At 41.3% G+C, this 26,611-nt stretch overlaps 1 protein-coding gene across 1 annotated transcript; it reads left to right on the forward strand.

The window, feature by feature from the left end:
- The first annotated feature begins 13,038 nt into the window (after positions 1-13,038).
- On the forward strand, positions 13,039-25,898 carry LOC144526134 (palmdelphin-like). Its single transcript, XM_078263353.1, has 8 exons — positions 13,039-13,083; positions 13,247-13,327; positions 14,391-14,494; positions 15,883-15,997; positions 16,095-16,119; positions 16,200-16,271; positions 20,384-20,544; positions 24,897-25,898. The coding sequence occupies exons 1-8, from the start codon at positions 13,039-13,041 to the stop codon at positions 25,896-25,898; spliced, it is 1,605 nt and encodes a 534-aa protein (XP_078119479.1).
- Positions 25,899-26,611: the final 713 nt, after the last annotated feature.

A 26,611-nucleotide genomic window follows, 5' to 3' on the forward strand; every position in this document is an offset into this window, starting at 1 on the left:
GTCCGCCCGGTAAAATCCAAAAGGTGACATTGGCATGTGAAATATACTGTGATAGTGTGGTTTTAGCTGCTGGCTAATCATTAGCCAGCAGCTAAAACCTGTTCATGTTGGCGCTAATGTTAGCTTGCTGGCTCACTAGGTAACTGGTCAACTAGTTACCAATACAGATTGAATCAAGAAAAACGTAATAGGCCTTTCACACAACTTCCGCATTTTTGACCGGAAATACGCAATCGTCGTGGTAATCTTCTTCCGCTCCGGTCAGGGCAACAGGAAAACAATTGGCGCAAGCAACTAGCAAGAGTTATTGTAGCGTACCGGGCTGTTCTTGTTATTCCCTAAAGCAGCCATATCTGTCATTTCATTCCTTCACTGTTAGGGTGAAGTTCGACGGAAATGGATTCAGGCTATCCGGCGGGATGAAGGACCAAACTTTACAGTTAAAAAGGGGAGCACTTATGTCTGCAGCAGACAATTCACATCAGACGACTACGTTTTAGGGATCACTGTTCGCCGCTTGAAACCAGAGGCTGTTCCTAGCCTTTTTCCTTGGAACGATTTCACCCCTAAAGGAAAAGGGACCCTGTGTATGAGCGGTGCCAGAAACGGCAGCCGTTAACGTCTGTAGGTAAGAAATTCCACCTCCTGTAACGTTAATGTCTTCATGGTAGAGTGGTGTGTTGCCTGTAACAGCTTGTCAATATTTTACCACAGCTAACTTAAAGGGTTTAAAGCATTTCTTACCTTATATCGCTGTGCCTAGTTCCCTATCTATGTTCTTGTGTTGTAGCCTACTTTGCAAAAATTACAACGGACCTGTTCAGCCGGTATTGTGCGTCAGATGACCTGGGCCAATTACCTCCTCTTCATTCTGGGGACGTTTCCTCTTTGGGTGAGTAGGGAGAAGGTGAAGTCCGTCATGCCAGGAAAATTCAAGAAGTACTGTCCAAATGTTCGTGTGATACTGGACTGCACTGAGATTGCTGTGGTGGCAGCCTCTTCAATGACCCTGCAATCAGAAATGTTCTCCCACTACAAAAACAGGACAACCTTGAAGGGACTGATCGGAGTCGCTCCCCACGGTTTGGTGACATTCTTCTCGCCGCTGTACACTGGAAGCATCTCTGACAAGGAGATAACAAAGATCAGCGGAATCCTTCCCTTACTTGGGTCAGGTGATGAAGTGATGGCCGACAAAGGATTTATCATTGAAGATCTCCTTTCTGGTGTTGGGGCAAAACTCATCATTCCACCCTTCAAGCGTTCAGCCCAATTTACAAGAGAAGATACTGAGAAGACACAAGCCATAGCGCGTCTCAGGATAGTGGTCGAAAGGGTAATAGGCAGAATTATGTCAAATCACATCTGGGACTCACCTTTGATGGGCACTGTCAGCCAGATCTGGCACAACTGTTGTGTCATGGTGAATTTTCAAGGACCTTTGTCTTTTGAAGAAGACATGGAGAGTAGAGATCTGGAGAGTATATGGCATGTGATGTTGCATACTTATCCTGGTTTTGGGTTTGCTCTCTTTTTGTCATTGGTGTATATATATGTAAATAACTGCCTCTTTGTCACTTCCTTTGCGGGGTGAAGTGGGTTAGTTTACGGATTGTTTTGGAAAGAACAATATATATATTGTTATTTTTTCTTTGGTGTGTTGCTATGCACTTTTGTACTTGTTATATATATACACACACACACATCTTATTTTTGTCGAAATAAATGAAATGAAAGACACATACCATATACCGCATACCCGGGAATGTTAAGGGAAGGCATCTTAAATATTGTAACAAGCACACTTTGAATTTTCTCTGCTGTAAGTAGAACAGTATCTTTTTGGGCCTTGTGTACCAGGAGCAACTGATTAATATATTGACATTAAAAGCCATTAACTGAATAAACAACTGATTTATTGCAATTCACTTTACATTTTACAGTACCAGGATTTAATAGCAATGTGATAATTACTTAATTAACTGATTAATAAATTAACTATTCAGGTTAATTCATGAACATATATCAGAATCAGAATCAGAAAAGCTTTATTGCCAAGTACGTTTTTTACACATACAAGGAATTTGTTTTGGTGTTGTAGGTGCACGTCACACATTCTCTAAAATAAGTTAAACAAGCAGGTTAAACAGAACAAACAATATAAGTATAAATGTATGTATATATATATATATATATATATATATATATATATACACACACACACAGAATGTATTAAAAATAAGAGAGTAATAGCTAAGATAAAAAGAGCAGATTAAGTACAGTGGCATGTAGAGCCAGAGGGGGTGTGTGGAGAGAGTCAGGGTGGGTTCCGGGCCTTGTTGATAAGGCTAGTGGCAGAAGGGAAAAAACTGTCCTTGTGACGTAAGGTTTTGGTCCTGATGGACCTCAGCCTCCTGCCAGAGGGGAGTGGCTCAAAGAGTTTGTTGCCGGGGTGGGAGGGGTCAGCCACAATCTTTCCAGCACGCTTCAGAGTCCTGGTGGCATAAAGGTCCTGGAACGGCGGCAGATTACAGCCAATCACCTTCTCAGCTGACCGAATGACACGCTGCAGTCTGCCCTTGTCCTTGGCTGTGGCAGCCGCGTACCAGATGGTGATGGAGGATGTGAGGATGGACTCAATGATGGCTGTGTAGAAGTGCACCATCATTGTCTTTGGCAGGTTGAATTTCTTCAGCTGCCGCAGGAAGTACATCCTCTGTTGTGCTTTCTTGACGAGGGAGTTGATGTTCAGCTCCCACTTGAGGTCCTGGGAGATGATAGTTCCCAGGAAGCGGAAAGACTCCACAATGTTAATTGTGGAGCCACAGAGGGTGATGGGGAGTTCCTCCTGAAGTCCACAACCATCTCCACTGTCTTTAGAGCATTGAGCTCTAGGTTGTTTTGCTTGCACCACTTCACCAGGTGGTCAGCCTCCGACCTGTAGGCGGACTCGTCTCCATCAGAGATGAGTCCGATGAGGGAGGTGTCGTCCGCAAACTTCAGAAGCTTGACAGACTGGTGACTGGAGGTGCAGCTGTTGGTGTACAGGGACAAGAGCAGAGGAGAAAGAACGCAGCCCTGAGGGGATCCAGTGCTGATGGTCTGTGAGTCGGAGAAGTCTTTCCCCAGCTTCACATGCTGCTTCCTGTCAGACAGGAAGTCAGTGATCAACCTGCAGGTGGAGTCAGGCACACCAAGCTGGGAGATTTTCTCCTGAAGCAGAGCGGGGATGATGGTGGCAGAGCTGAAGTCCACAGACAGGATCCTGGCATAGGTTCCTGCGGAGTCCAGGTGCCGGAGGATGTAGTGTAGGGCCAGGTTGACTGCATTGTCTACAGACCTATTGGCTCTGTAGGCAAACTGCAGGGGGTCCAGGAGGGGGTCGGTGGTGGCTTTGAGGTGAGAAAGCACAAGGCGCTCAAAGGACTTCATAACCACAGAGGTCAGGGCAACGGGTCTGAAGTCATTAAGTCCTGTTGTCCTTGGCTTCTTGGGAACAGGGATGATTGTTGAGGTCTTGAAACAGGCTGGCACATGACATGTCTCCAGTGAGGTGTTAAAAATGTCTGTGAACACTGGAGACAGCTGGTCAGGGCAGTGCTACAAGCTAGATGGGGAGACAGCATCCGGTCCAGCAGCTTTCCTGGGGTTCTGTCTCCTGAACAGTCTGTTGTCGTCTTCCTCATTGATGGAGAGAGTCGTCACTGAGGTGGGTGGGGGGACCTTTAAGGTGGGGGAGGTGGAGGTGATGCACTGTAGCTGGAGCTGTTGGGAGGTGTCGCGGGGGATGGTGTCAGGGAAGACCCTTTGTTGGGAGGTGTTGACGGGGATGGTGTCAGGACCAACCCATTGTCCATCAAAGCGACAGTAGAAGTCGTTCAGGTCGTTGGCTAGGCGTCGGTCGTTGGTGGAGTGGGAGACTTTGGGCTTGAAGCTGGTGATCTGTTTGAGCCCTCTCCAGACAGAAGCAGAGTCGTTCACTGAGAACTGGTGTTGGAGTTTCTCAGAGTACCGTTGTTTAGCCTCTTTCACCGCCTTGCTAAACTTGTACTTTGCTTCTTTAATTTATATGTATGAATGAGTATATGCAACTGATTAATAAAAAAAATTCCCATTACAGCAAATATTTTAAAAGACATATAGTGAGAGTCCAGGACAGTTACAGTTTTTTTTCCAATTGCTAACACACTAAAATGACATGCATAGCACAATTATTTAAACTGACACAGAGAGCAAAACCTCTTCTCAAGTCTCCAAAAGTGTAAACACATTTTCTGCTTTACACACATTGTGCAATTCAAAATTGCACTTTTTTAACGCACTGAACATGGTTCTCTGCATAAGACAACAATCTGACGTAAAGTCACATGTTTGCCATTTCAAAACACTGCCATTCAAAAGACACTACATGAGCTAGCCTACTTGGCCAATATATATATATATATATATATATATATATATATATATATATATATATATATATATATATATATGTGTCACCTGGCCAAACACCTCAATGGTTCATTGTTACCACTTCAATCAGGATGTAAGCACTATGATGCCTCTCAATTTATTTTTTTCCCCAATTTTTTCTTGCAATTTTCTTTTTCAGTTTACTGTTTTTTGTTCAGTCCAATGTCAATGTATCTGCTGTGCTTAGCAGCCATCAAATCAGGGTGAGGAAATGGTCCTAAAGAAAGAAAAGATACAGTAAGTCAACCATTTAATTTAACATTTTGATTACATAGTAAAAGTAAAATGGACATAAGTTGTCGCCTGACCTGAGTATGCCTGGTACAATGTGGACCTAAGACCACTCTCGTCCACTGTTGTTGGCTTTCGCACCACCACATCACTCACAGGTTCTGGATGGATTCCCTAAAATTCAAATAAAATATGAACACTGTGTGTGTGTGTGTATCTGTGTGTGTAGCCTGGCTCCACCCGCCTACGTACTTCCACTTCATTTTCATTTTTCTTCAGTACTTAACTTCCTAACTTTATCTTACACCCACCTGTGTTCTCGGTCTATGCCATCGCTGTAAATCACTTGTGCAGGCTAGAGGTGGAGAAAAAGTCTTCTCGCCAAGCTGCAAATAATGTGCTGTCTGATATAGGAGGGCCACAGTGTGGTTGCAGAAACCTTTTCCAGCTACGCAGCTGCAGGAAAAGGCCATCAGACATCCATTGTCAGCAGCAAGTGATATCTATACACAAAAAATAAAACATAGGGAAATACTAATAAGAATGGTGTACATGACATCACTGTTCATAACAGTATATCACTGTCAGCGGTAAACGGAAGTAACAGTTTATGGAAAGAGTTGAAATAGCAGAAGAGATTTATAACTTATGGAATGAGATGGAAGAGAAAGAGCTGAGGCAAAGCTCCTGCAGATAATTAAGGTAGATTTCCAGACTTATGCTGGAAATCACCTTCTGGCACTCTTTAATCAAAACAATATAAAACACAGCACTCCTGTGGCCAGCAAGGCTACACAAACAAAGAAGAGAGTGTGTGTGAGAGTTTCTATACTTGTAGCTGTGCAAAAACTCAGCAGAAAGAGCTGCAACTGCAGCGAGTGAACAGTAGCAGTACTGCAACAGCAGTAAGAACAGGAGGTTGCCACCATAATAACAGGGGACTTGTGCACTCAGTGGTCAAACCTCTAGTTTGTGAGGCTCCTCGTTTTTCCTCTGAGATGGGTAGCATCTAGTCCTCACAAAAACCTGCCTGTCTACTACATTTGATACTGACACGCAAACACACGTACATAAACACAGACATTGCCAGAGAAAAATGTTAACTGATGATGATACCATTCGGCTAACATTATTGTCGCTACACACAAGACGTTCACTTGGACATCCATAGACAGAACAAATTGATACCATAATGCTTCATTAAAAGCAAACGTTAATGATTTAGTAAGGTTAGGTAGTATATATCCTTTATACTATACATACATTGTCTAAGTGGACACGTTAATGATTTGTCATTCTAGTTAACAGCTCAGTAGCGGCTAACTGTTAGCCGCTAACTGTTAGCCTGATCGCTCTCTACTTACCTTGGCACTTATGGACAAATTCATTGTGGAAAAATGTATACCCTTTATTGATTTTTTTCTTTTTGGTGACGGAGTTTTCCTCCACGAGTCTTGTAACGTCGGCAAATGTAATATTTGGCAAATCCGTTAGCGAAGTTGTGTAGACTCTGATCCATTTTCTCTGTGTTGATGCTTGACAGGAAGTCTGCTTCCACAACGATTACGTATTTCCGGTTACAAAATACTGACCGATGTGTTTTAATCCAAAAACGTTAGTCGGACAGCTCCACTGTAGTCATTTGTAGTCATAGATTTGTGTTTCCTGCAATTTACGATCTAATTGGAATCAGATTTGACCTTTAATTTTCCGATTGGTTGGTTTTGTGGCACACTTGTAACGTTGTGAAAAATTGAGCGAGTGTGTCAGAGATGACAGAGTTTTTTTTGCGAGTGTATAATTTCTGTTCAAAATGTAATGTAATGTGCTTTCAAAATATAGTTCTCTGTGCTCAAAACATACAGTTACTCGCTCAGGAATGAGGCACATATTTAACCCCATAGATTACCAACTGTCAATCAGCTGTAATACCGTAGCCCCACCCACCTGCACCTGCAGCCGTCTGGTCTCGAGCTTCCCTCGGGACGAGGCACAGCCTTGCAGCCGCAGAGGGAGAGACAAGGTAGGCTAACTGGTTCTCTTTTATAGGAGCAATGGAGTAAGAATGTGTACCACTACGTTTTTTTTTAACATGCAGCAACATTGTTTCATAGTTCCAAATAACTTTTGGAGTTTATTATTCCACTTAATGTTACTAAATATTGGAGTTACATAAAAAGTCATAGCAGGTTTTAAATAAGAAACATGTTGTGAGTTGATGTGGTGAAGCTTACTGCGGGGCTTTTTGATATTACGAGAGAGAGAGAGAGAGAGAGAGAGAGAGGTGGAGATTATCTTCAGTTTCTCCTCGCTGGGGCTTAGTGTGTAGACACTATAGCTCCAAAACGATCTCAAACCTTACACACTTCCGTTCTTATTGCGACATTGGTAAATTGACTTCACACTAGGGCTGCTCTCCATCAAATAGATTCTTAGTCGACTCACGATTTTGTCGATTAGTTGAATTATTGGACAGATCTGTAAAACAGAGTTTCTCCACAAAGAATCATGCAAAGGCACAACTTTACATATTGTGTTTACTACAGTTGTGCTCAAAAGGTTTCTTGGAAATAAGTAATGCAGCACAAGTAAGATACATGAGGTAGCTGAATTTGGCAGGTATACTGCGTGCTTATGTCCAGATTGACGGATGATATTTACATGTTAAAAACTGTGTGTAAACTACACAGATATACAGCGAAGCACAGTGGATGTGAGGTGTTACAGCGTTATTGACACTTTTATTGGATTTTATTAAAGTAAGAGTTAGGTTAGAGCCATGTACAGTGATAATATGATGCCAGTGACATAAAGTAAATGCTCTGTGAAGCCATAGATAGCAGATAGTCGCTACAGAGCACATTGTGTGTGTGTGTGTGTGTGTGTTGTGGAGCAGATGGCTAACAGATTAGCAGCCTCAGAGCAGATTAGCTCACTTTGTCCACTGCTTTACTCACTGACTCATATTAGCTCTACTCTGCTTTTAATTTTACAATTAATCACAATGTTATCCAAATCGCAATATGGACTAGTGTGATATCCAAATAGCAGGGCGCTGGTGCGCATGGTGCCTTGTCTGATAGAGTTATTAGGACAGGAAGATGTAGTCCTTTCCTTCACGGTCTGTTAGGGGACCTGACCTGAGGCAGTGGGTCAGTAGCATGTTAGCATTGTGTTTGTTGAGTAGAGACATATATGTGTCTGAACCAGCACAACGGAAATCAGAAAATGCAGAAAATGCATTTGTTTCTTTCTAAGAATAGTCTCCACCCCTGACCCCCTTATTCATGTGAACATGTTTAAACCTCCACTCCAAACACTTCTGACCCACATATATATGAAGCACTCTTCGCCTCTTACCATAAATACAGCAGACTCCCAAACACTGGTCCACTGAACATGTCTCTAGGAAGCTGGACTTCATGTGCTACACGGACGTGTAACAGCTTGTGAGGTGACAGCACGTCCCACACTGACATGTCATATTAAAGTAATACTCAACAATAGACCGAAATCTAGGCACAAACCAGTAAGAAAATCTTAGAAAGTTAACAACTGTCTTGTACATATCAAGCCTTCTATGTCTGTTTGTACCGCTTAGTCTAAATGCACCCCACGTTCTCGATTTGGGATTTTTACAGATATATTGGTGATCACTGAATCATGGTTAAAGCAGATTGTTAGTTTTTCTCAATCGCTTTGGCACAATCGTCCAATGACTATTGAACTCGGTCAAACTATATGTCTATTTATATGAGCATTAGGTCAGTTGTTCTCATGACTATAGTCATTTATAATTGCATTATTGAGTAAGCCTTGCAGATCAAAATAGTTTGTATTCATTTGCTATTGAATAATTACTCTCAAATGCAATTATACACGTGTTCATTGTGCAAATCCCTACATGCAAAATAGAGCAACCAACAATCACAATAAGCTGTGTCACATATATATATATATATATAAGACTCTTATTGGGAAAACTACCACACTTCCTTACAGAACTTCTCTGTTACTCAGAGGAACATTATCAGACTGCTGACTGGCTTTTACTTCCTGTTCCTCGAGCTTGCTCTGAACTTGGAAAAACTGCTTTATCTTTAGTGCCCCTGACTTAGAAATCTGGTTTTAACCTGCAAACTTCTACTTGTAATTGTTACATAATTGTACTTTCTTTTGCATCCGTATTGTCCTGATTTATTTGTCAATTAATTTCTCCAATTCAGAAATGTTTAGTATCTTTCTATTTTTCTTATGATGGTGTCCCTTCTTTTCTGTGTACTTTTGTTTTTTGTCTTTGTAATTTGACTTGATGTCATTGAAAATAAGGGTCGCCCCTCAATGATCTTTCGAGAGTAAATAAATAATTGAACAAGAATCCCTCCAATGTGCTTATCAGATAGCTGTTAGAAAGTTGTGCACCTGGCAGTGCAGTGCTGGGGGGTATGATAAATAAATTAGGGTTAGGGTATTTTTTAAGATTCTGGCGGTTTCAGTCATGACAGTATTGTTTTCTTTTGTATGACTGGGCCTTTATATAGGTTTGTAGTTTCTTATTCTACTGTCAGGAGTAGTAGTAGTACTATATATATATATATATATATATCTAAAATAGTAGTATTGTTTTCTCCAACTTAAACTCTCATCAGTACCTCCTAAGAAGCTTGTGTTAGACACTTGAGGCATCTCAACAGACTCAATTGTAATTTTAAATAAATCTTTACAGTTAGATTTTTTATATTCAGGGGGTTCAAAATAATTCCTTCATTAATAATTTGTTACACATAACTTTATTATATTAAATATTAATCAAAAATAATTCACACCTTCACAAAATCCACACGTTTAACACCCTATACAAAATTCACACCCCATTCAAATTTCTTTACCTCTACAAAATCCACACGCTGTTGGATGCCGTCCTCTTCTCCTACTCTTTCTTCAATTCTTCAATCTCTTTCTCACTCCCTGACCCTGTCTTTCTGCTTGAGCAGCACTGGTTGAAGCCTGAAAATATTGTAAACAAATTAATAACATAACTAATTCCACTGGTCGGACTGTTGAGCTCTGTTTCAGACTGATACCTCTGGTTCAGGCTGGTCCTCATCCTCAACACGGGCCTTTTTCAGTCGCGGAAAATACTTTTCAATACTCATCTGGATTGAAGCAGCAAACATTCAGTGTAAGAGTAAAAAAATGACATAACATTATTTATAATACGTTTACTTAAATTCAGAGCTGCTACATATAGTGTTTTGACCTTGACAACCTAACTGCATTTTACCGCAAACTTGCGACTAGTTAACTTTCTAAAGAAGGCGCATTCGCTTTATTACTAATGGTTGGGTTGGGACTCCAACGTTAACACACTGACAACATTGTATTCAGAATATAAAATGTTTTTTATAGGACTTTTTAATTTGTGATTGTGTAAAGTTGTTCACGAGATACCAACCTTTCGTGAACTTGTGAATTTCGCCAGCCGTCTTCTCTGCACCAAATCTAGGCCAAGCTTCCACGCTTCCAGGAATGATCTCGTTTTGATGGAGAAAACGTGTGCACGGAGGAGAGGGGCTGTGTGTGTGTGTGTGTGTGTGTGTATGTGAGAGAGACGCGTGAGTGACGGAGGGAGAGCAGGGAAAGGAAATGTAGCTGAACGAATACGCTGCGTTTTTTAAATAACGTAAACATTTTTTTTAAAAAAAAAAAGAATAATGAAATGCAATACAGTATGTGGCGGCCGGTGATGATTCTGTGGCGCACCGCCACAAATTAGTCTATGTGTGGGAAACACTGGGATTACCATGGCAATCAGAGATTTTATTGGCTAAATCATGACCAGTATTATCAAAACATTGAAACATTGAATTCTTTAGCTATATCAAATGGATTGTTTTCCACCATCCCAAAAGACTGTAGGTAACTCTGTAGTAGTCTTTTCATTTTGCAACATCTGGTTTTACTTTGCAGGTGGATTTAGTATCTTTAAACATTTACAAATGTTTATATACAAGGAGCGTTCATTTATATGAAAGAGCTCATCGATAAACAAGTGAATAAAATAGATTTCAAAGTAATTATTATTATTGTACTGTGTGTACAGTATATGTGAATTAATGAATGTGTACAAATCTAATGTTAAGACATCTGAGGCGTAGCATTGGTTCTTCTAGGCCTCTGGGCAGGTTTCTCTGGATGGTGGGTGTACAATGAGTTTGTCATACCGCAGGTAGGCAATCTCCCCCTGTTCCCTGGCAGCCTTCATGGCTGGAAGAAGTTCCTATCTCTTCTGACGAACAGCTTCAGGATAATCCTCATTTATAAAAATGTCTGTGCCTTTTAGGGCTTTGGCTTTGCTGAGAACCTCCAGTTTGTCCTTAAAGCGCAGAAACTTGACAACAATGAGCCTGGGCAATTGGGCGAGAGGTAGAGTTGTGACAGCAGAGAGCAGGGACCGCTTCTATGAAAAAAAAACTATTAAGGCTGATAAAAATATAACTATTTACCTCGTAAAGCCTTGTGAGCTCATTTGTCTCTGGCTCTCTCATCACTCAATATTTCCCACACTGGCTGTTAGATAGTTAGATGAAAGTCTAATCACCTTAGATATGGTTGTTATTTCAGTGTAAACAAAAAAAAAGACAGAGAGGAGTGAGGGAGAACCTGTATTCCATTTCTGAATGTGCATTTGTTAAGCACCATTCAATTAAAGTGTGCCTGAACTAAAATAAGACAAAAGATTGTTGTGTCTGTATTTATTACCAAATCATTATCAGTAAAACAGTTAAAATGGGGGAAATGTAAAAAATTGCATTGCAGGTCAATTTAAGGTGTGCGCCTCCAAATTTTCTGCCTGTGCCCCTAAAATGTTTTACTTAGGGGCTGCAATAATCCTGGTAAAATAAGTTTCGTCTGGATCCCTGGGTCCCCTCGGCCGTAGCGCTCTCCCCGGCTATGCACCGCTGTCCGGTATGTGAAAATGTCATATAATACGGGAAATTAAGAGCAGTATAGCGGTCAGCACTATGGCAGGGTGTAGTTCACACCCTGCCATAGTGCTGGCCAACAGTTCGTTGAACAAATAGTGTCATTCATTCCGAGCACTCAGCTGTCTGCTGACTGACAACTGTTTACAACTGAGGAGGACACTGCTCTCCCGTTACCTGGTGGCCAATATTACTAATGTGTTGTTAGTATGGGATGCTGTTGAGAGGGAGGTGACAGACAAGGTAGTAGTCAGAGAATTCTTCATGTCAAAGAGCAGATAGAAAACATTTTAAACCACAACAGCTGGACAACCCCGCCCCACCCCAGGCAGCCCAGACCCCAGACCCCAGACAGCCTGCTGACCCACTGGATAGAAATAGCTGTTTATAAAAAGCCAGAGCAGTGTGTAGGAAGTCACAGCTATCTGCTCCTGATACAGCAGCAACACTCCATGGGGTCACCATGACTGAATATACAATGGTCATTTAAATGAGAAATATTCAGACGAAACACACACACACACACTGTGCCGTCTTTGGTATTGCTCTATACACTGACGGCCAGCTAAACTCTCTCCTAACATCAAGACAGTCGTTCCCACGTCCACAGGTTTAATGACATTGCAAGGAAAGTGTGAAACTGTCACATACAAAGACAGACTAATCAATTCTATGCTAGCTTTTAACATACAATATAGCCTAATGTAATTTCATCAATTCACATATTTCCTTTCTATCGTTACACCATATAATTCATGACTATTAAATTGATAGTGAGTGTGATTATGCTGTAAAAAGAAATTTTTTACATGTAAACAATATTACGTTCATTCATATAAAAAACCTGAGTGGAAATGCCATAATTAAAAAAAAAAAATCCTGAAATATAAGTTTTATGCTTGGCTGAGGTGGAAAAGTTGGTGTATCAGTAAAAGGAAGATGCAACAATGGAAACAGTCATAATTTATCATTTATAATTTATTGAGGGTCGGGGGGAGGGGGGGGTCATTAATAAAATAAACATGACAGTGTTATAAAAATGAATGAAGACATCCATTTTGGGTTGGTTATTACATAATGCACCATATTACATTTTCGTTAAAAAGAAGTGCAACTCCCACATTTTGTAACAACCGGCACATTATGTAATCATTTATTACAAAATGCGGGGACATTTTTACATATTTGGTTAAGGTTTTTTTATTACAAAATGAGGGAGATTATTACATAATGCGGGTGTTATTACATAATGACATAATGAAGTGAATATTTATTAGATTTTGACATTGTTATTACATAATGCATTGTAAGAAATGTCCCGGTTGTCTCTGATGTGTCCTGCAGCAGAATGGAGGAGGCTGCCCTGCTGAAGGAGAGGCTCCACGCTATCACCGTAATGCTTTACTCTACTCATACCTTCAATCATTATCTGCTACAGTAAACTAACCTCAACACGTGTTAGATCTGCACCACTCTGGTAACTGTCCCTTCCATGTGTTGGAGTCCTCGGTCCCTGCTCTGTAATCTCATGTGAGTGTTTGTCTTTAACGGAACAGGAGAAGCGTCGCATTCAGGAAGAGATTAGGCAGAGGAAACTGGAACTGGACCAAGAAAAACTCAATCTCCAGCATCTAAAGGTTCACTACGCTCATTTACATGTTAACATTGTCTCAATCTATAAATAGTCAGTAATAACACCAGATTACCCAATTGGGATTATCTCATATTAGCATGTATAATCATGCTGTCCATCTGTTGGTCCTTAAATGGTCCTATCATTAGGGATGTAACCATACACTCAACTCACAATTCACTACCATTCACGATTTTCAAGTTCTTGATACCATTTTTTCACGATTTTCTTTAACAGAATGAAATTACTCAAAAATAATCCTTTATTTATATAAACTGCAAGACAGCAGATGTGTCCTCTTGTCATAAATGCAACTGAAATAGTATTTTATCTTAAATAACAAAAATAAATAAAAAAAATCGGCTTTTTTTATTGCTAAGGCCATATGCTCAACTTTAAATGATTTATTTAAAATGTAATAACAATAACTCATAACAACAACTCTTTTCACCAGTCATTTCCTGTTAAACAACAAAATGAAAAGGAACACTAGATGGCAGAAGGGTGTTTTACATCAACACTGAACGCAACACAAGCTTACAAGCCAAAGTCATACACAACAACAGTCCTGTCTCTGTTATTATATTATAATAACAGATCAATAATAAATTATTATTACATTATTATATATGTTATTCTACCGACAGTCCATGCTGTCTCAAAGGTCAGCGAGACTCCTCTGTGTCTTTAGCTGCAAACTGTTGGACGATGCTGTTAGAATCCTTTCCAGTGAAATGCATTCACACTTTACACCGTTTAGCCGTTAGAATTTTAACCGTGTTAAAGTCAGCTAATGTTACTAGCTAACGGCAGGCTAATGTTACCTGCTGTGTTAGCTAGCGTCACACCCTGGGCTGTTTTTTTTTATCTCAACTGGTAGTAATCTTACACATTTAAATACATTTTGAAGCGATTGAGGATGCATTGTTCCATCCCTACGTATGATTGTTCTTCCCATGAGAGGCTCGGTGGTCCGCCAACAGTTTGATGCACTCTAACATCTGATAGCTGTAGCTAGGAACCTGAATTAATCCACATAACTGTGTTCTTTCTTCTGAAATCATCAGAAGAAAGTTCTGAGAGAGCAGTGGCTGCTCCAAGACTCAGCTTCCCACAATGCAGCAGGCTCTGACCATCAGCAGACCAGAGCACTGCAGCTCAACATCAACAGGTACACACACACCCACGCGCATTCACAAACACACACACACACACACACACACACACACACACACGCTTTTTACAGTGCTTAGGTGCAGATGACATCATACGCTCATTTGCATATTGGTGACATCATAGCTTAGTGATTGTTGGTTGCAGCGAGGGAGAGATAACTAAAACAATACACAAAGCAGCAGCTTGTCACTAAAATGAGAATAGCTGGTCCACCTTAAAGCCAGCCCACCTTAAGTTAGTGAGCCTGAGCTGAAGTTGTCGTTAGCTCCGCGGCTAATATCAGGTAGCAGCAGGACACAGGTACTTGTCTGTGGTCTTGGACAGTTGCCGCATTTATTCCACGACAGATAAACTGTACAAAGACTGCACTGCTACGCTAACAGCATTAGCATTATGCTAACTTCACACTCACCGACACACACACACACACACCTCCCTCTCTCTCCACCACACACTGGCTAACGTGAGCCGCTGTGTGCGCAACACACATGTTGTGTGTGTGTGTGCCGCTGTGTGTGTGTCAGTCAGTGCTGTAGTACTCAAGATGTTTTTTTACAGTCTCAGATTTGGCCATTGGTCTCACCAAATATTCTAGTTGGTCTGGACCGAGTCCAGCACTATCGGCAACATCCTCCTTCAGAACAAAACCGTTGATGAAGCACTTCTTCAGAGAACGGGTATTGGTTGAATTCAGAATCCATCTAGAACGGGCGTTGCCATTGGTCACCTGGTAAATGCCTGGCTGCTTCATATGAGGCGGCATCAATCATTTTCATTTTGACCACATTTTCCATCAGCAGTCCAGAATGTTCTTGTTCCACCAGAATAAAAAAGATCTAAAATGTGAAGCTGCACTTCAACTTTGTGTGACTTAAATCAGGGGTCTTCAACGTGTTTTAGGCCAAGGAACCCTTAGCAGTAGGGGCCCCCTACTGCACATATTATATACAATTGAGTTGCATGTTAAACTGGGCCGAATGGATGGAAATAAATAATTATTATTCATGCATCATGTTGTAAATAATCTGGCCTAATTTGATCCTACAGTGTTGTTACTCTGCACTTGCTTTTTGATTATTACAAATAATAATGCAACATGATCATCTTATAATAGAAGGTCTCTATCATCACATAAATGATCAACAGGTCAGTGACTGTCTCTCATTTGGACTCGGTCTTGTCTTAGACTGGATACAGGTGGTCTTGACTCCAGCTGTGGTGTGTGCGTGTGTGTGTGTGTCTCACACTGTTTCTCTCAGATGCTCTCCACATTGGTTTTATTTTCATACTTAGGTAGTGCGCCTAAGCTGTATAATGGCAGGGTAAACCCTGAACACACACACACCAAATATGACCTATGGAACCTGCGCTTTTTCCCATTAGGATAGAAATGGAGGTGGAGTCTCTGGAGGGACAGGAGTCGATGATTTCTGCCAAAGAAAGTTTCATCCTCAACAGACTAAAGGCTGTGGAGAAAGGTCCAGGGGACATTATCAAGGTACACACACACACACACACACACACACACACACACACAGAGCTGTAGTTTAGTGTGTCCATTCTGTTTTATTTACTGATTTGTGTCTTTCCCGTAGGAGGCCCAGGACAACTTTGTTCCAGGTAAGTGATGACATCATTTGGATGTTTTTACCAACACCAAAGATGGATCTGTGTTAACAGTTCGGTTTTCTGTCCCACAGAGCCATTTCATGTCCCAGAATCCCTCTGTCCACCAGCCAACCAACTCCCTGAACCAAACACACCAAGAAAGAGTGAGATCATTTTTACACATTCCTGTAAAGCCATTCAAAGCCCATTGTACATTGTACGTTTATGAGTTTGGACATACACAGGTTCATAAGTTCAGGGTTCACTCATAATCATAATGAAGTCTGATGGCAAACAACCTTAAAGGAGTAGTCCACTGAAAACCTGCATTTTGTAAGTATCAAACACAGGACAGCAGATGTAGTCACCTTGGATTTAGTTACAATGGCTTCCAGTTAGGACCAGGTTTACCTTTGTCACTTGTCGTTAGACAAATGTAAGCTAACCATGCTAACATTAAGCATAAGCTGTGTATTCTGGCAAACACAGGAGTGTTCAGAACATATGGAGCATACTGGACAGCCGAGAGAGGATTGTTCTGCAGATGTTTCTATGGACATGTCCATACTTTGTTCCTGAATATGGGCCAGCACTAGAATCTATGTAGACCGATCACCTGTTCACTGTAAGGAGGCAAGTGTACAGGGTTCCCACGGGGTCTTAAACGTCTTAATAAAAGTCTAAAATTCAATATTCTAAAGATAACACCTTAAAAGTCTTAAATTTCGTTACAAAGTATTACATTTCGTTTACAAAGGTTTTAAATTATTTCTTGTCCTTTCATAGGATGAAATAAATACCGTATGTGTGTGTGACTTTACAATTTACTCCGTGTGACTCGGATGTTATACGACAGTACAGGTACTGTTTACCTCAGTGTTTTTATTTACGCTCTTGACTGGGGAGTTTGCGCGGACGTGGGATGCGCGACACATGCGCGATGTATAACAATAACAACGGCGCAACATGGTGTTTTATCATAAATCCATGGACACGGTGAGCAAGCTCTGGCCTAAACAGCCAACCTCGGGCTAAATCAATCAGTTGTCAGGAAAGAAAAGCAAAACGTCTCGCACCGTGCTACTAACAAGCTCACGTTAGCTTATCGGTTAGAATGGGCAAGTGTCTGAAGGTCTGGCCACAGATGCGGACAAGTTGGCAGACGAGGCGGAGGGCAATGGAGCTAAGGTTAGCAGCTAAGGTTATCTTATCTAGCCAAGGCAGAACTAATTGTGACACCTCAAAATGCACGTTTTTATTTTTTATCATCTTATTTATTTTGTGTGTTTCATAGCATAAGAGCACTTCATGCAACAAAAACTTAATTATCTTATGTTAATAGAGTACAAACACCTTACAAAGCTATTGTGAATTAAATATGATTGTTGAGTATTATAATAAAATGTTTTATTCAATTCAGGTGACATTACATGTTAAATAATTGTTTTCTCAGGCCTTAAAACTGATTTTCCATTATATGGCCTTGAAGTTGGCATTAAATTTCATCCTAGGTGGTATTAAAAAGTCTTAAATTTAACTCATAGAATCCTGGGGGTACCCTGGTGTAGCTTAATGGGTGGTTCATTCATTTGTATTTAATTATCGTAGAATGCCTGCACTCTACTTTGGCTATCAGAAATCATTTGTTGAATATTTTAATGTTGATTTTAACCAGGATTTACCCAGAATTAGCTTAGTACACACTTAAAACGATTAATAAAACTTATAGATCATGTTGATTCAATTACATGATCTGAATTTTTGTTGCAAAAGTAAAGGTGGCGTAATATACTTCAAACATACATTTCTGTTACTGTAGCTCTTTAGAAATGAAGAATTAATTTAACTACTAAGAATACACACTCCTAAATAAACAAATGCATATATATATATGTGTGTGTGTGTGTGTGTGTGTGTGTGTGTGTGTGTGTGTGTGTGTGTGTGTGTGTATCTACGTGGACATCTATAAATATGAATGAAATAGTAATAAATGAAACTTAGATGATTAGACTGCAACTTAAATGGTTGGCCAAGACATACAACTGCAAGGCTGTAATGTTAGTTAGCTTTTGCCCTGTGAGGATTCTTTAAATAGCTTCTGTCTGTGCCATTCTTCCTAAAGAAGTTTAGTGATGCTGGACAAGGCTTCATTTAATAATCTACATTCCCACATACTCGTGATTTGAACATCACCGTGCTTGAATACCAGTTCTGTACATGCTACCTTCAGCCAAAGGTTGTTCACCAACTTTGAGTTGCATATCATGTTTACAAGGCATGGTTATTTATATCCCTGTTAGGCTTGGGTGGTATCTTTTTTTTTTTTATACCTTCATAGCTTCTTGACTCTATTCTTAGTGTACTGACTAACTACCAGTTGAGGGGGCCTCTGCCAACATGGCTGCCAGCGATCAGAATCCTGGATGAGATGTTTACTCTACACAGTATCCTGGTTTCCATTGCAGTACTGCAGCTTGCTAGTTGGCTTTCTCAAAACCAGGATTAGGGCTTACCCAGATTTAGATGGACAAACACAAAATGATCATACTGCAAACACCTGAATCTAATATTGCGTTCCATTTGCCTCGGAAGTCAGAGGTGAGAACTGAGACTGACGCCACCCCCGAGTTAAACGCATTCCAGTTACAAGTCAGAAAAAACGAGGTAGGGGGACTCTAGCCAGGTTAGCCATTGTGAGCAATACCAGTTGATGACAACGTGTTGTCCGGTATTTTGCGTAGCAACATGATCACGGATTAGTTGAAAATGTCAACTGGAATGGCCCTTGAAGTGGGATTTCCGACTGTCTATTTGTGGACATGTTGCTAAAATATTTGTATGCAGAAAATACAGCATAATAGGGCTGTGTATTGGCAAGAATCTGGCGATACGATCGTATCACGATACGTGGGTCACGATTCAATATACTGCAATATATTTCGATACTGTGCATATGGCGATATATTGGGATTTTTTTTAAGTATAATCTTAGATAAACTAATATTTAAAAAAAGATGTTCATAAAAGTCAAAGAAGTTTACTTTAGGTTAACAGAAACTCAAACTGCCAGTTTGGGATTGTGGTTCACAGGTTCTTAGTGAGCTAATTTTTATATGCTAAAGTAGGCCAAAGTTCAGCCAAAGCTACATTGTTAGCTTCTAGCAAAAAGTCAGGCACTGCTAGGCACTGTTAGGCAAGGACACTAGTAGTGCGTCTCAGCATAGCCATCTAGCGGTAGGGGGTTTAAACACAACATAAACGTGAACCACTGTCTTACATGAGTATTTTTTAACGTAAAAAAGAAAAAAAGAAAAAAATCGATATTGCCTTTTTGAAAATCAATACAGTATTGCAAAATAAAATCACGATACACTGTGTCAGCTTCACGGAATCGCAAAACATTCCGTGATGGGCCCACGGAAGAATTCCGTTAAATAAACACGGCCCCTTAAGTTAAGGAAAAGGTCGTGGGTGGGCTTATGGTTCTGTGACATGCGGGAAGAACAAGACGGAAAAGAAGAAAGCGACTTTAGGAAACTTGACATGCGGGACACGAACCCCAGTCTCCTGGGTGATAGTCCTGTGTTTGACCCATCCACCACCCCAACCAACCTAATTTCGGCCTTACATACTACTTGCTACTGTAGTCACTCTTAATGCTACGTCATCTTGTCACCGTAGTCACTCTTAATGCTACGTCATCTTGTCATTGACTTTACATTGGCATTGTTTTCCGTGGTGGCCACACGGATTTTTCACATATTCCGTGCCACCACCACGTAATGCGCTGTTAACAATCCGTGATAATTTCACGGAATTCTGTGCGACCAGGCAGATTTTTTCTTATACCCCTACAGCATAATGCATTGTTATCAATGGTATTGCTTACAGTGGCTTACCTGGCTAGAGTCCCCCCCACTCCTTTCAGGGGTGAAAAGGGGACTGAGTACCCAGGGCCCCAAAAGATGCTAGAATGAGGAGGGGGCCCATGGAGAATGCCTTTCTACAGGGCCCAGGATTTTGTGCTATGCCCCTGACCCCGTTAAATATAACGGTTTTCCGACTTGTTACTAGAACACAGTCAACTCGGCTGTGACATCATTCCCAGGAAAATGAAGTACACACTATCTCACTATCTGCTGATGATGGAGGTTGGTTATCTGGGAGAGGACTGAATGCTTTCTACTGTGTGTGAACTTCAGGGGAATACAGCTGTTACTATAGAGATATGAGGTTTGGCCAACATAACTGTGTTTGTCTTCCTTCTGTGTCCCAGCTCTATTTGCCATGGAGATCAGTGTGAGTAAAAACTTGCTGACTGGGACGAACACGGTGCTTTCTACTGCAACAGTTCCTCCGGAGGAGTTAGAGCAACACACCGGGCGCAAGGTCTACGACGATGGCAGGAAGTGTGTTTACGCCTTGAATTCACAAAAGGTATTCATTTATTATAACCTTTATGTATGTAACACTTTTCAAAACAACCTTCATAAAACAAACAAAACCCCAAACTTTAAAAATAGCAAAGATTATGCGACCATATTCTTTTTGCGACCATTTTTCTGCGACCAAGTATTTTTTTTTCAACTACTTGTGCAAATTCAACAACTCTTTTTTTTTTTCATTTCATGTTGAAAGACCGAGTAGAAGTTAAAAGTTACAGGGCACATAGTCTTTAAAGTTTATGAAAATGAGTTTTTAGTAGAGCTTTTAAGTGTAAAGTGCAGGTTAACCACCACAACCAATTAATGTGTAAATAAAGTGCAAAAAAATGTATATATTTAAACATGTCTGTCTTAAAATGCGTTAAAATAACATTTATTGGGGATTCTGCTAAGTTAGCATGTTTTTTAACGTAACTGGGTGATGACAGCATATGAGGGAGTAGCAACCCATAGCAACCCATACTCTGCTAGATTCCTACCGTCTACGGCTAGACTATGGAGAATGACTGGGAGAATGAGGAGGTGGGAAACCATCAAATTCTTGATGGACCACAGCCCCTACAATTTTTACAATGTCAGAAACGTGATTTTTGTGTGAGATAAAAGTTAGAGGTAGAGAAGTGATGTGACGTGTTTTTTAGGCTACAACATTTTTCGTCACATACAGCAAACATCTCCTCACTATCCGCTATCTGCCTGTCCCCTGAACAGACTGTAAAAAAACGCGGTCTCTGAAGACAGCCCAGGCTCCACAAACGCAAACAAAAAAACTGCGCCAACTTGCACCACGAACCATAACAAACAGTGTTCCAGCCAATAACTGACAAGAAGGAGCTGGTTGTGCCATCACTGCAGCAGCATTAGCCAGTAGGCTACTTCCACAATGCACGTTCATGACTCAACCAACTCCAATTTTGCTGCACCACTTTACCGTTAGATTCGCACAACAGCCACTAGCTGGTCTTTACACACAATTTATTTATCTGGACCACTGTAAAACAAAAAGAGAGAATATTAGAAACTTTATTCATCACAGGGGGGAATTTATGTATACAATAGTTTCTACAACCACAACACAACACACATACAAACATATCTCACATACATGAAAATAAAAATTACTCACAAAAATGTACAAAGTAAAGTCATACATTGACCATGACAAGGTGCTATGGTAGAGTGTGTGCAATGTTAGACAGACATCACAGTCTAGCTAGCCATCACTGGTGCTGAAAGTAGGGAGACATATCATCTCACTTTAGGTCAGAGTTACTTGGATGAGGTGGCGGCTCCTTCATCAGGCATCCAAGAGGTGTCACTTGTGATGAAAGAGGCCTCTTCATCGCTGTTTTCAGGACTGGCCAGGGGTGTAGATGTTCTAATGCTTGTGGTCTGAGTCCCCACACTGACCATCTTGTGCCTTACCTGCACAGCAGTGTCAGAGAAGCATAAGACAAACATAGCCACAATGACAATAATGGTACACAGTATGCTGCTATATTTTGGTTGACCTACCAAAGGATTTTCCATCGGGTTTCAAATCACACCGTGGCCCAGTGTGGCATAGGCCAGATGCAGGTGGGAGGGTTTCGGGATCGGGGTTGTCAAGCTTTTCTTCTTGGGGTGTTGCATTTTCCAAAATCTTGTATGAAAACCAGTGAAAACAGGGCAGAATCACAAGCATAGTGAGTAAGAAAGTAAGAAAACATTTATTTATATAGCACATTGTCTAACACAGTGGTCACTAAAAGAGCCTCATGTAGACAGACAAACAAAATCACGCAATAACAGGTAATGGTGGTGCTTTGCTTGACATGAATACAACATCATTGAGTCCTTCAACAGTCCCACCAGGCTGCTAGATCTGATGAGCTCTGTCAGGTTGTTTGATCTCAGCCAATACTCATGGCAAGGCATTCAATGTTTGGGAGCTATGCGAGAAGATAGCCTTATCACTACTCCTAACTTTCAGCACCAGTGATGGCTGGCTAAAGTGTGATGTCTGTCTGCCTCGGGTATGCTAACATTTACTTCTGGAAATTTTCATGAAGTATGCTTTTCTAATAATTCTAGTAGTATTAGTCGTAAGACGTTAGAAGGTGTGCACTCTAAGGAACAAAGGAAGGCGAAGCAAGGTGGCACTGGTATTTGTTATTGTCACACTCACTGAGCTAACGTTGCTAGCCATACATTGTAGAATATTTGAGACTTACCGTAGCCAGCTCAGCCAGCTCTCGCTTTTGGCGAGCACCCCCAATCTTGACTGGCTTCTTTGTCCGGACAGGACAGGCATAGGAGCAGGAATGGCAATGCCGTGAAGGAATAGCATCGGAAAGAAGTCTTACCCGGCGTTTAAAACCCATATTGAACAGACGCATGTCTCCAGGGTCATAGTCTTCTGCAGTGAAGTGCCCGCTGCATATGACGGCTGACTTTGTCACAGAGGCAGCAGTAAAATCTGCCCGCTTCATAGCCACAAACCTCACCCAGGCATGAATCAGCCGTTTGTCCTTGGGGAACTTGTGGACCCTCTCCCCTGTTTTTGATGTATTGGTACATCCCGCACAAACACAATAGTTTACCATTTTTGCTAGGTCTCCAATATATCTGCTAGTCTACTAGCCGACAGTTAAAGAAAGGCGGCTTATGACGTCACGCCCCGCCTAGTGGAAGGGAGGGGGAGTGCTTTAAACCACTGTTAAAAGTACCAACTTATTATTTTCAGCATTTTGGTATCAAAAACCATACAAAACAATGGTGGGCGGTTCTAATCTTTATGTTTAATAAGCACATTGCATTAACTTCGTGAAAAATATAACCTGCAAGTTACACTTTAAAGTTGAGTTTGAATAGTAAGGCTGCTTTGATCCCTGACAGCAAACACAATCTCCTTTATGTTTAGAGACTAGGGGACTAGAGATTAGGGGACTGCAAGCAGTGTTCTTTGTAAGAGCTGAGGTTGAGTATAGGTACACATGGGCACAAATGTGTTGTGATTTCTCAAGAGACCCAAACACAGACTCAGGAGTGATGAATGAAAAGAGATTTATTGTGAGGAAACAGCAGATTGGAGGTGGATGAGTGATGAGGCTGCATTCTGAAGTCAACTAAAGGCCAACTGAAAGAGGACAAAGTGGGGGTTATGTGAACTCTCTCTCCTGTTCCAGTCTGTCTGCAGCATGCTTAGAACATTCTCAAAGTCAGAGAATGCTAAAATGATTTGGTTTTGGTTCCATCTTATGTTTATCAGTCTATGTATTCTATTTCCATCTTATTTTCATTAGTTTTTGCTATTGTCATGTGTTTTATTTCCCATTAATTATGGTATTCTATCCTGTTTTTAGATTGATTCCCTGTTTTTATGCGCATTTTATGTCATGGTATTCACTTATTGTAAAGCACATTGTGCTAAAGTTGTTATTATTAACATTATAATCAAAAGTTGGATTGAGTAAGATAGATAGAGGATAATTCCTGCATTTCTGCACTAGGGTAAACAGAGGATTCCAGGTTATCAAATGTTTCATTAAATTGTGATGTGTTTAAAGGACGATTCCGGCGCAAAATGAACCTAGGGGTTAATAACATATGTGTACCGAGTCAAACGTACTCTGGGACATGTTTTCATGCTAATCGAATGCGTCTCTAGCTTTTAACAAGCTACCGCAAAACCGGTGGTTTCAAGGCTCAAAATACTTAAACGGTAGCATAATGAGGATCCCTACATGCAAACTGAAGCATTGAGAACTAAACATTGAGTTTATTAAAAAGATAGATTATAAAGACAGTAGCGTTCGTGTTTACATTCGGCCACCATCTTGGAAAACAGTCATGAGCCACCAATGCCGTGCAACCAGTAACCAGCAACATAGCTCAAACACAGCGCTCGTGATTCGACTGCTCATGACTGTTTTCTAAAATGGCGGGAATGTAAACACGAACGCTATTGTCTTTATAATCTATCTTTTTAATAAACTGTCTGTACACTTACAAAGTTCTCAATGCTTCAGTTTGCATGTAGGGACCCTCATTATGCTACCATTGAAGTGTGGTGCTATTTTGAGCCTTGTTAGTGGTAGAAAATAGTGATTTACCAAGTGCCCCAAAAGCTAGCGTTAGCGGGTAACCACCGGTTTTGCGGTAGCTTGTTAAAAGCTAGAGACGCATTCGATTAGCATGAAAACATATCCCAGATAACATTTGACTCGGTACACATATGTTATTAACCCCTAGGTTCATTTTGCGCCGGAATTGTCCTTTAATGTCTTGAACAGGATTGATTCAGATTGTTGACCCTCATTGTGTTCTCCCAATAATAACCCATAATCCTTTCTATTTGATCAGAGCTGTGAGTCGCAGCTGTCAGCCAGCGAGGTGGAACATTTGCTGAGAAGCGCCACAGTGCATCACCAAGCAAAGCAGCTGAACCCCGGCGGGAGGGCGGAGCATTGCTTTTACCACCACCAAGATGAGAGAGACACAGTGGGAAGGGTTGACCTCAGAAAGCAGCGAGCATATCTGGCTAACCGTCTCCTTGGAAACAACATGGCGGAGAAAGACGTGAGCTGCAGGGAGACGTGGCAGAGGAAACCAGGGCCAGAGCATCGCTGTGCTCAGCTGGAGAGCCATTACAGACAGCACCAAGAGAGGAATAACCAAAGCAATAACCTTGGCAACCACAAGGGGGCGGGGCAGCACTATGGCAACCAGAACGATGGTCACTCCAATTCCTACCCAGTGAGAAACGGTCACAGTATTGCTAGCCATCACACACGCAGCAGCAGCATCCCAAGCAACAGTGTGGCCATTGGAGGCCCTTCTCCCAGGTCACATGACCAGGAAGCAGTGTCAGCCTACCAACCGCAGCTCTGCTACACTCCAGCCAATCATATTCCTCTCAGCGATTACATCAGCGTGGACAAGGAAGAAGTGTACTGTTACCAGAGCCACAATGCTCTGTGCAGCGGCAGAGTGCCCTCCCCCCTCTATGCAGACGACCCCCCCTACACCATAATAAATGCCATGGAGACCACTGAGCCCATCACAGCCATCTTCATGGGCTTCCAGACAGCGCAGGACGACAGCGGGCCGGCTAAGGAGTGTGAGGACTCGCTGAAGGCAGAGCTGGTCATCATTGAGGACGCCGAAGACAGCGAGGACGACCACAGCATGAAGGAGAAGAAGCTCTACGTCCAGCCTGGGGACAAAAGTTATTCAACAGGAAGCTCAGCCAATGGAAACGTTGGACGGTTGGAGGGAGTTGGAGACAGATGGACGGAGAGACGGGTGGGACCAGGTATCAGAAAGCTCCAGAAAAAACACAAAGCCTGCTGTACAGTCTGCTAACAGCACTGACTGACACATGGCTGAGTGTCCAGTCTACTAACAGGACTGACTGATACATGGCTGAGTGTCCAGTCTACTAACAGGACTAACACTGACTGACTCCACAAATCATCACCACAGCATTCATTCCATACGTGCACCACTGTGATTATTTTTTGGACATTTTGTGAATAATCCGCTACTATGAAAAACACGAGTCAGACCTGACTCATGTTGTGTGTTAAGGGTTTTCGGGGTAAGCTATGCAGTAGATCCTTAAACAAGTAGCTACACATCAGAGCTATGGCAGCACCACGTCGTGACAACTACTGTGATTGGTTACTTTTGTTTTTGTATCTCTCTGGTCCAAATTAAAATAGTTAATAGTGAAGACAATGTTAATAAAGTTGCTCTTTTTCAGTAACAATTGAGTAATTAGACAAGGCAAAATAGAATGGGGGGGGTCCAATGCTGAACTAAACATTAAAGCCCGTTCGTAGGTATCTACCTTACAACAGGCTTTACCCATTCTGAGAGCTCTACTAATCAATATATTTGTATTTAATGAATGAAATGGCTACACGCAGTGAGAAAGGGGTCACTTACCATTCAATTATCAAGCGATTTTAGGCAAACTTTTGAAATGTGGCAAATAAAATATCCTGAAATATTGTAAAATAAATTTGCACCAATCAGCGACTATCAGTCCTGCAAACTCCACCCTGGAGGGTGCT

The sequence above is a fragment of the Sander vitreus genome, chromosome 12 (assembly GCF_031162955.1).
Source record: "Sander vitreus isolate 19-12246 chromosome 12, sanVit1, whole genome shotgun sequence".
Classification (NCBI taxonomy): Eukaryota; Metazoa; Chordata; class Actinopteri; order Perciformes; family Percidae; genus Sander; species Sander vitreus.

Bases quoted from the DNA above. Each gene is read 5' to 3' on its own strand.
- LOC144526134 (XM_078263353.1), top strand. From the start codon at position 13,039: ATGGAGGAGGCTGCCCTGCTGAAGGAGAGGCTCCACGCTATCACC. The intron at 13,084-13,246 runs GTAATGCTTTAC...TTAACGGAACAG, and splicing joins AGAGGCTCCACGCTATCACC to GAGAAGCGTCGCATTCAGGA. The intron at 20,545-24,896 runs GTATTCATTTAT...CTATTTGATCAG, and splicing joins ACGCCTTGAATTCACAAAAG to AGCTGTGAGTCGCAGCTGTC.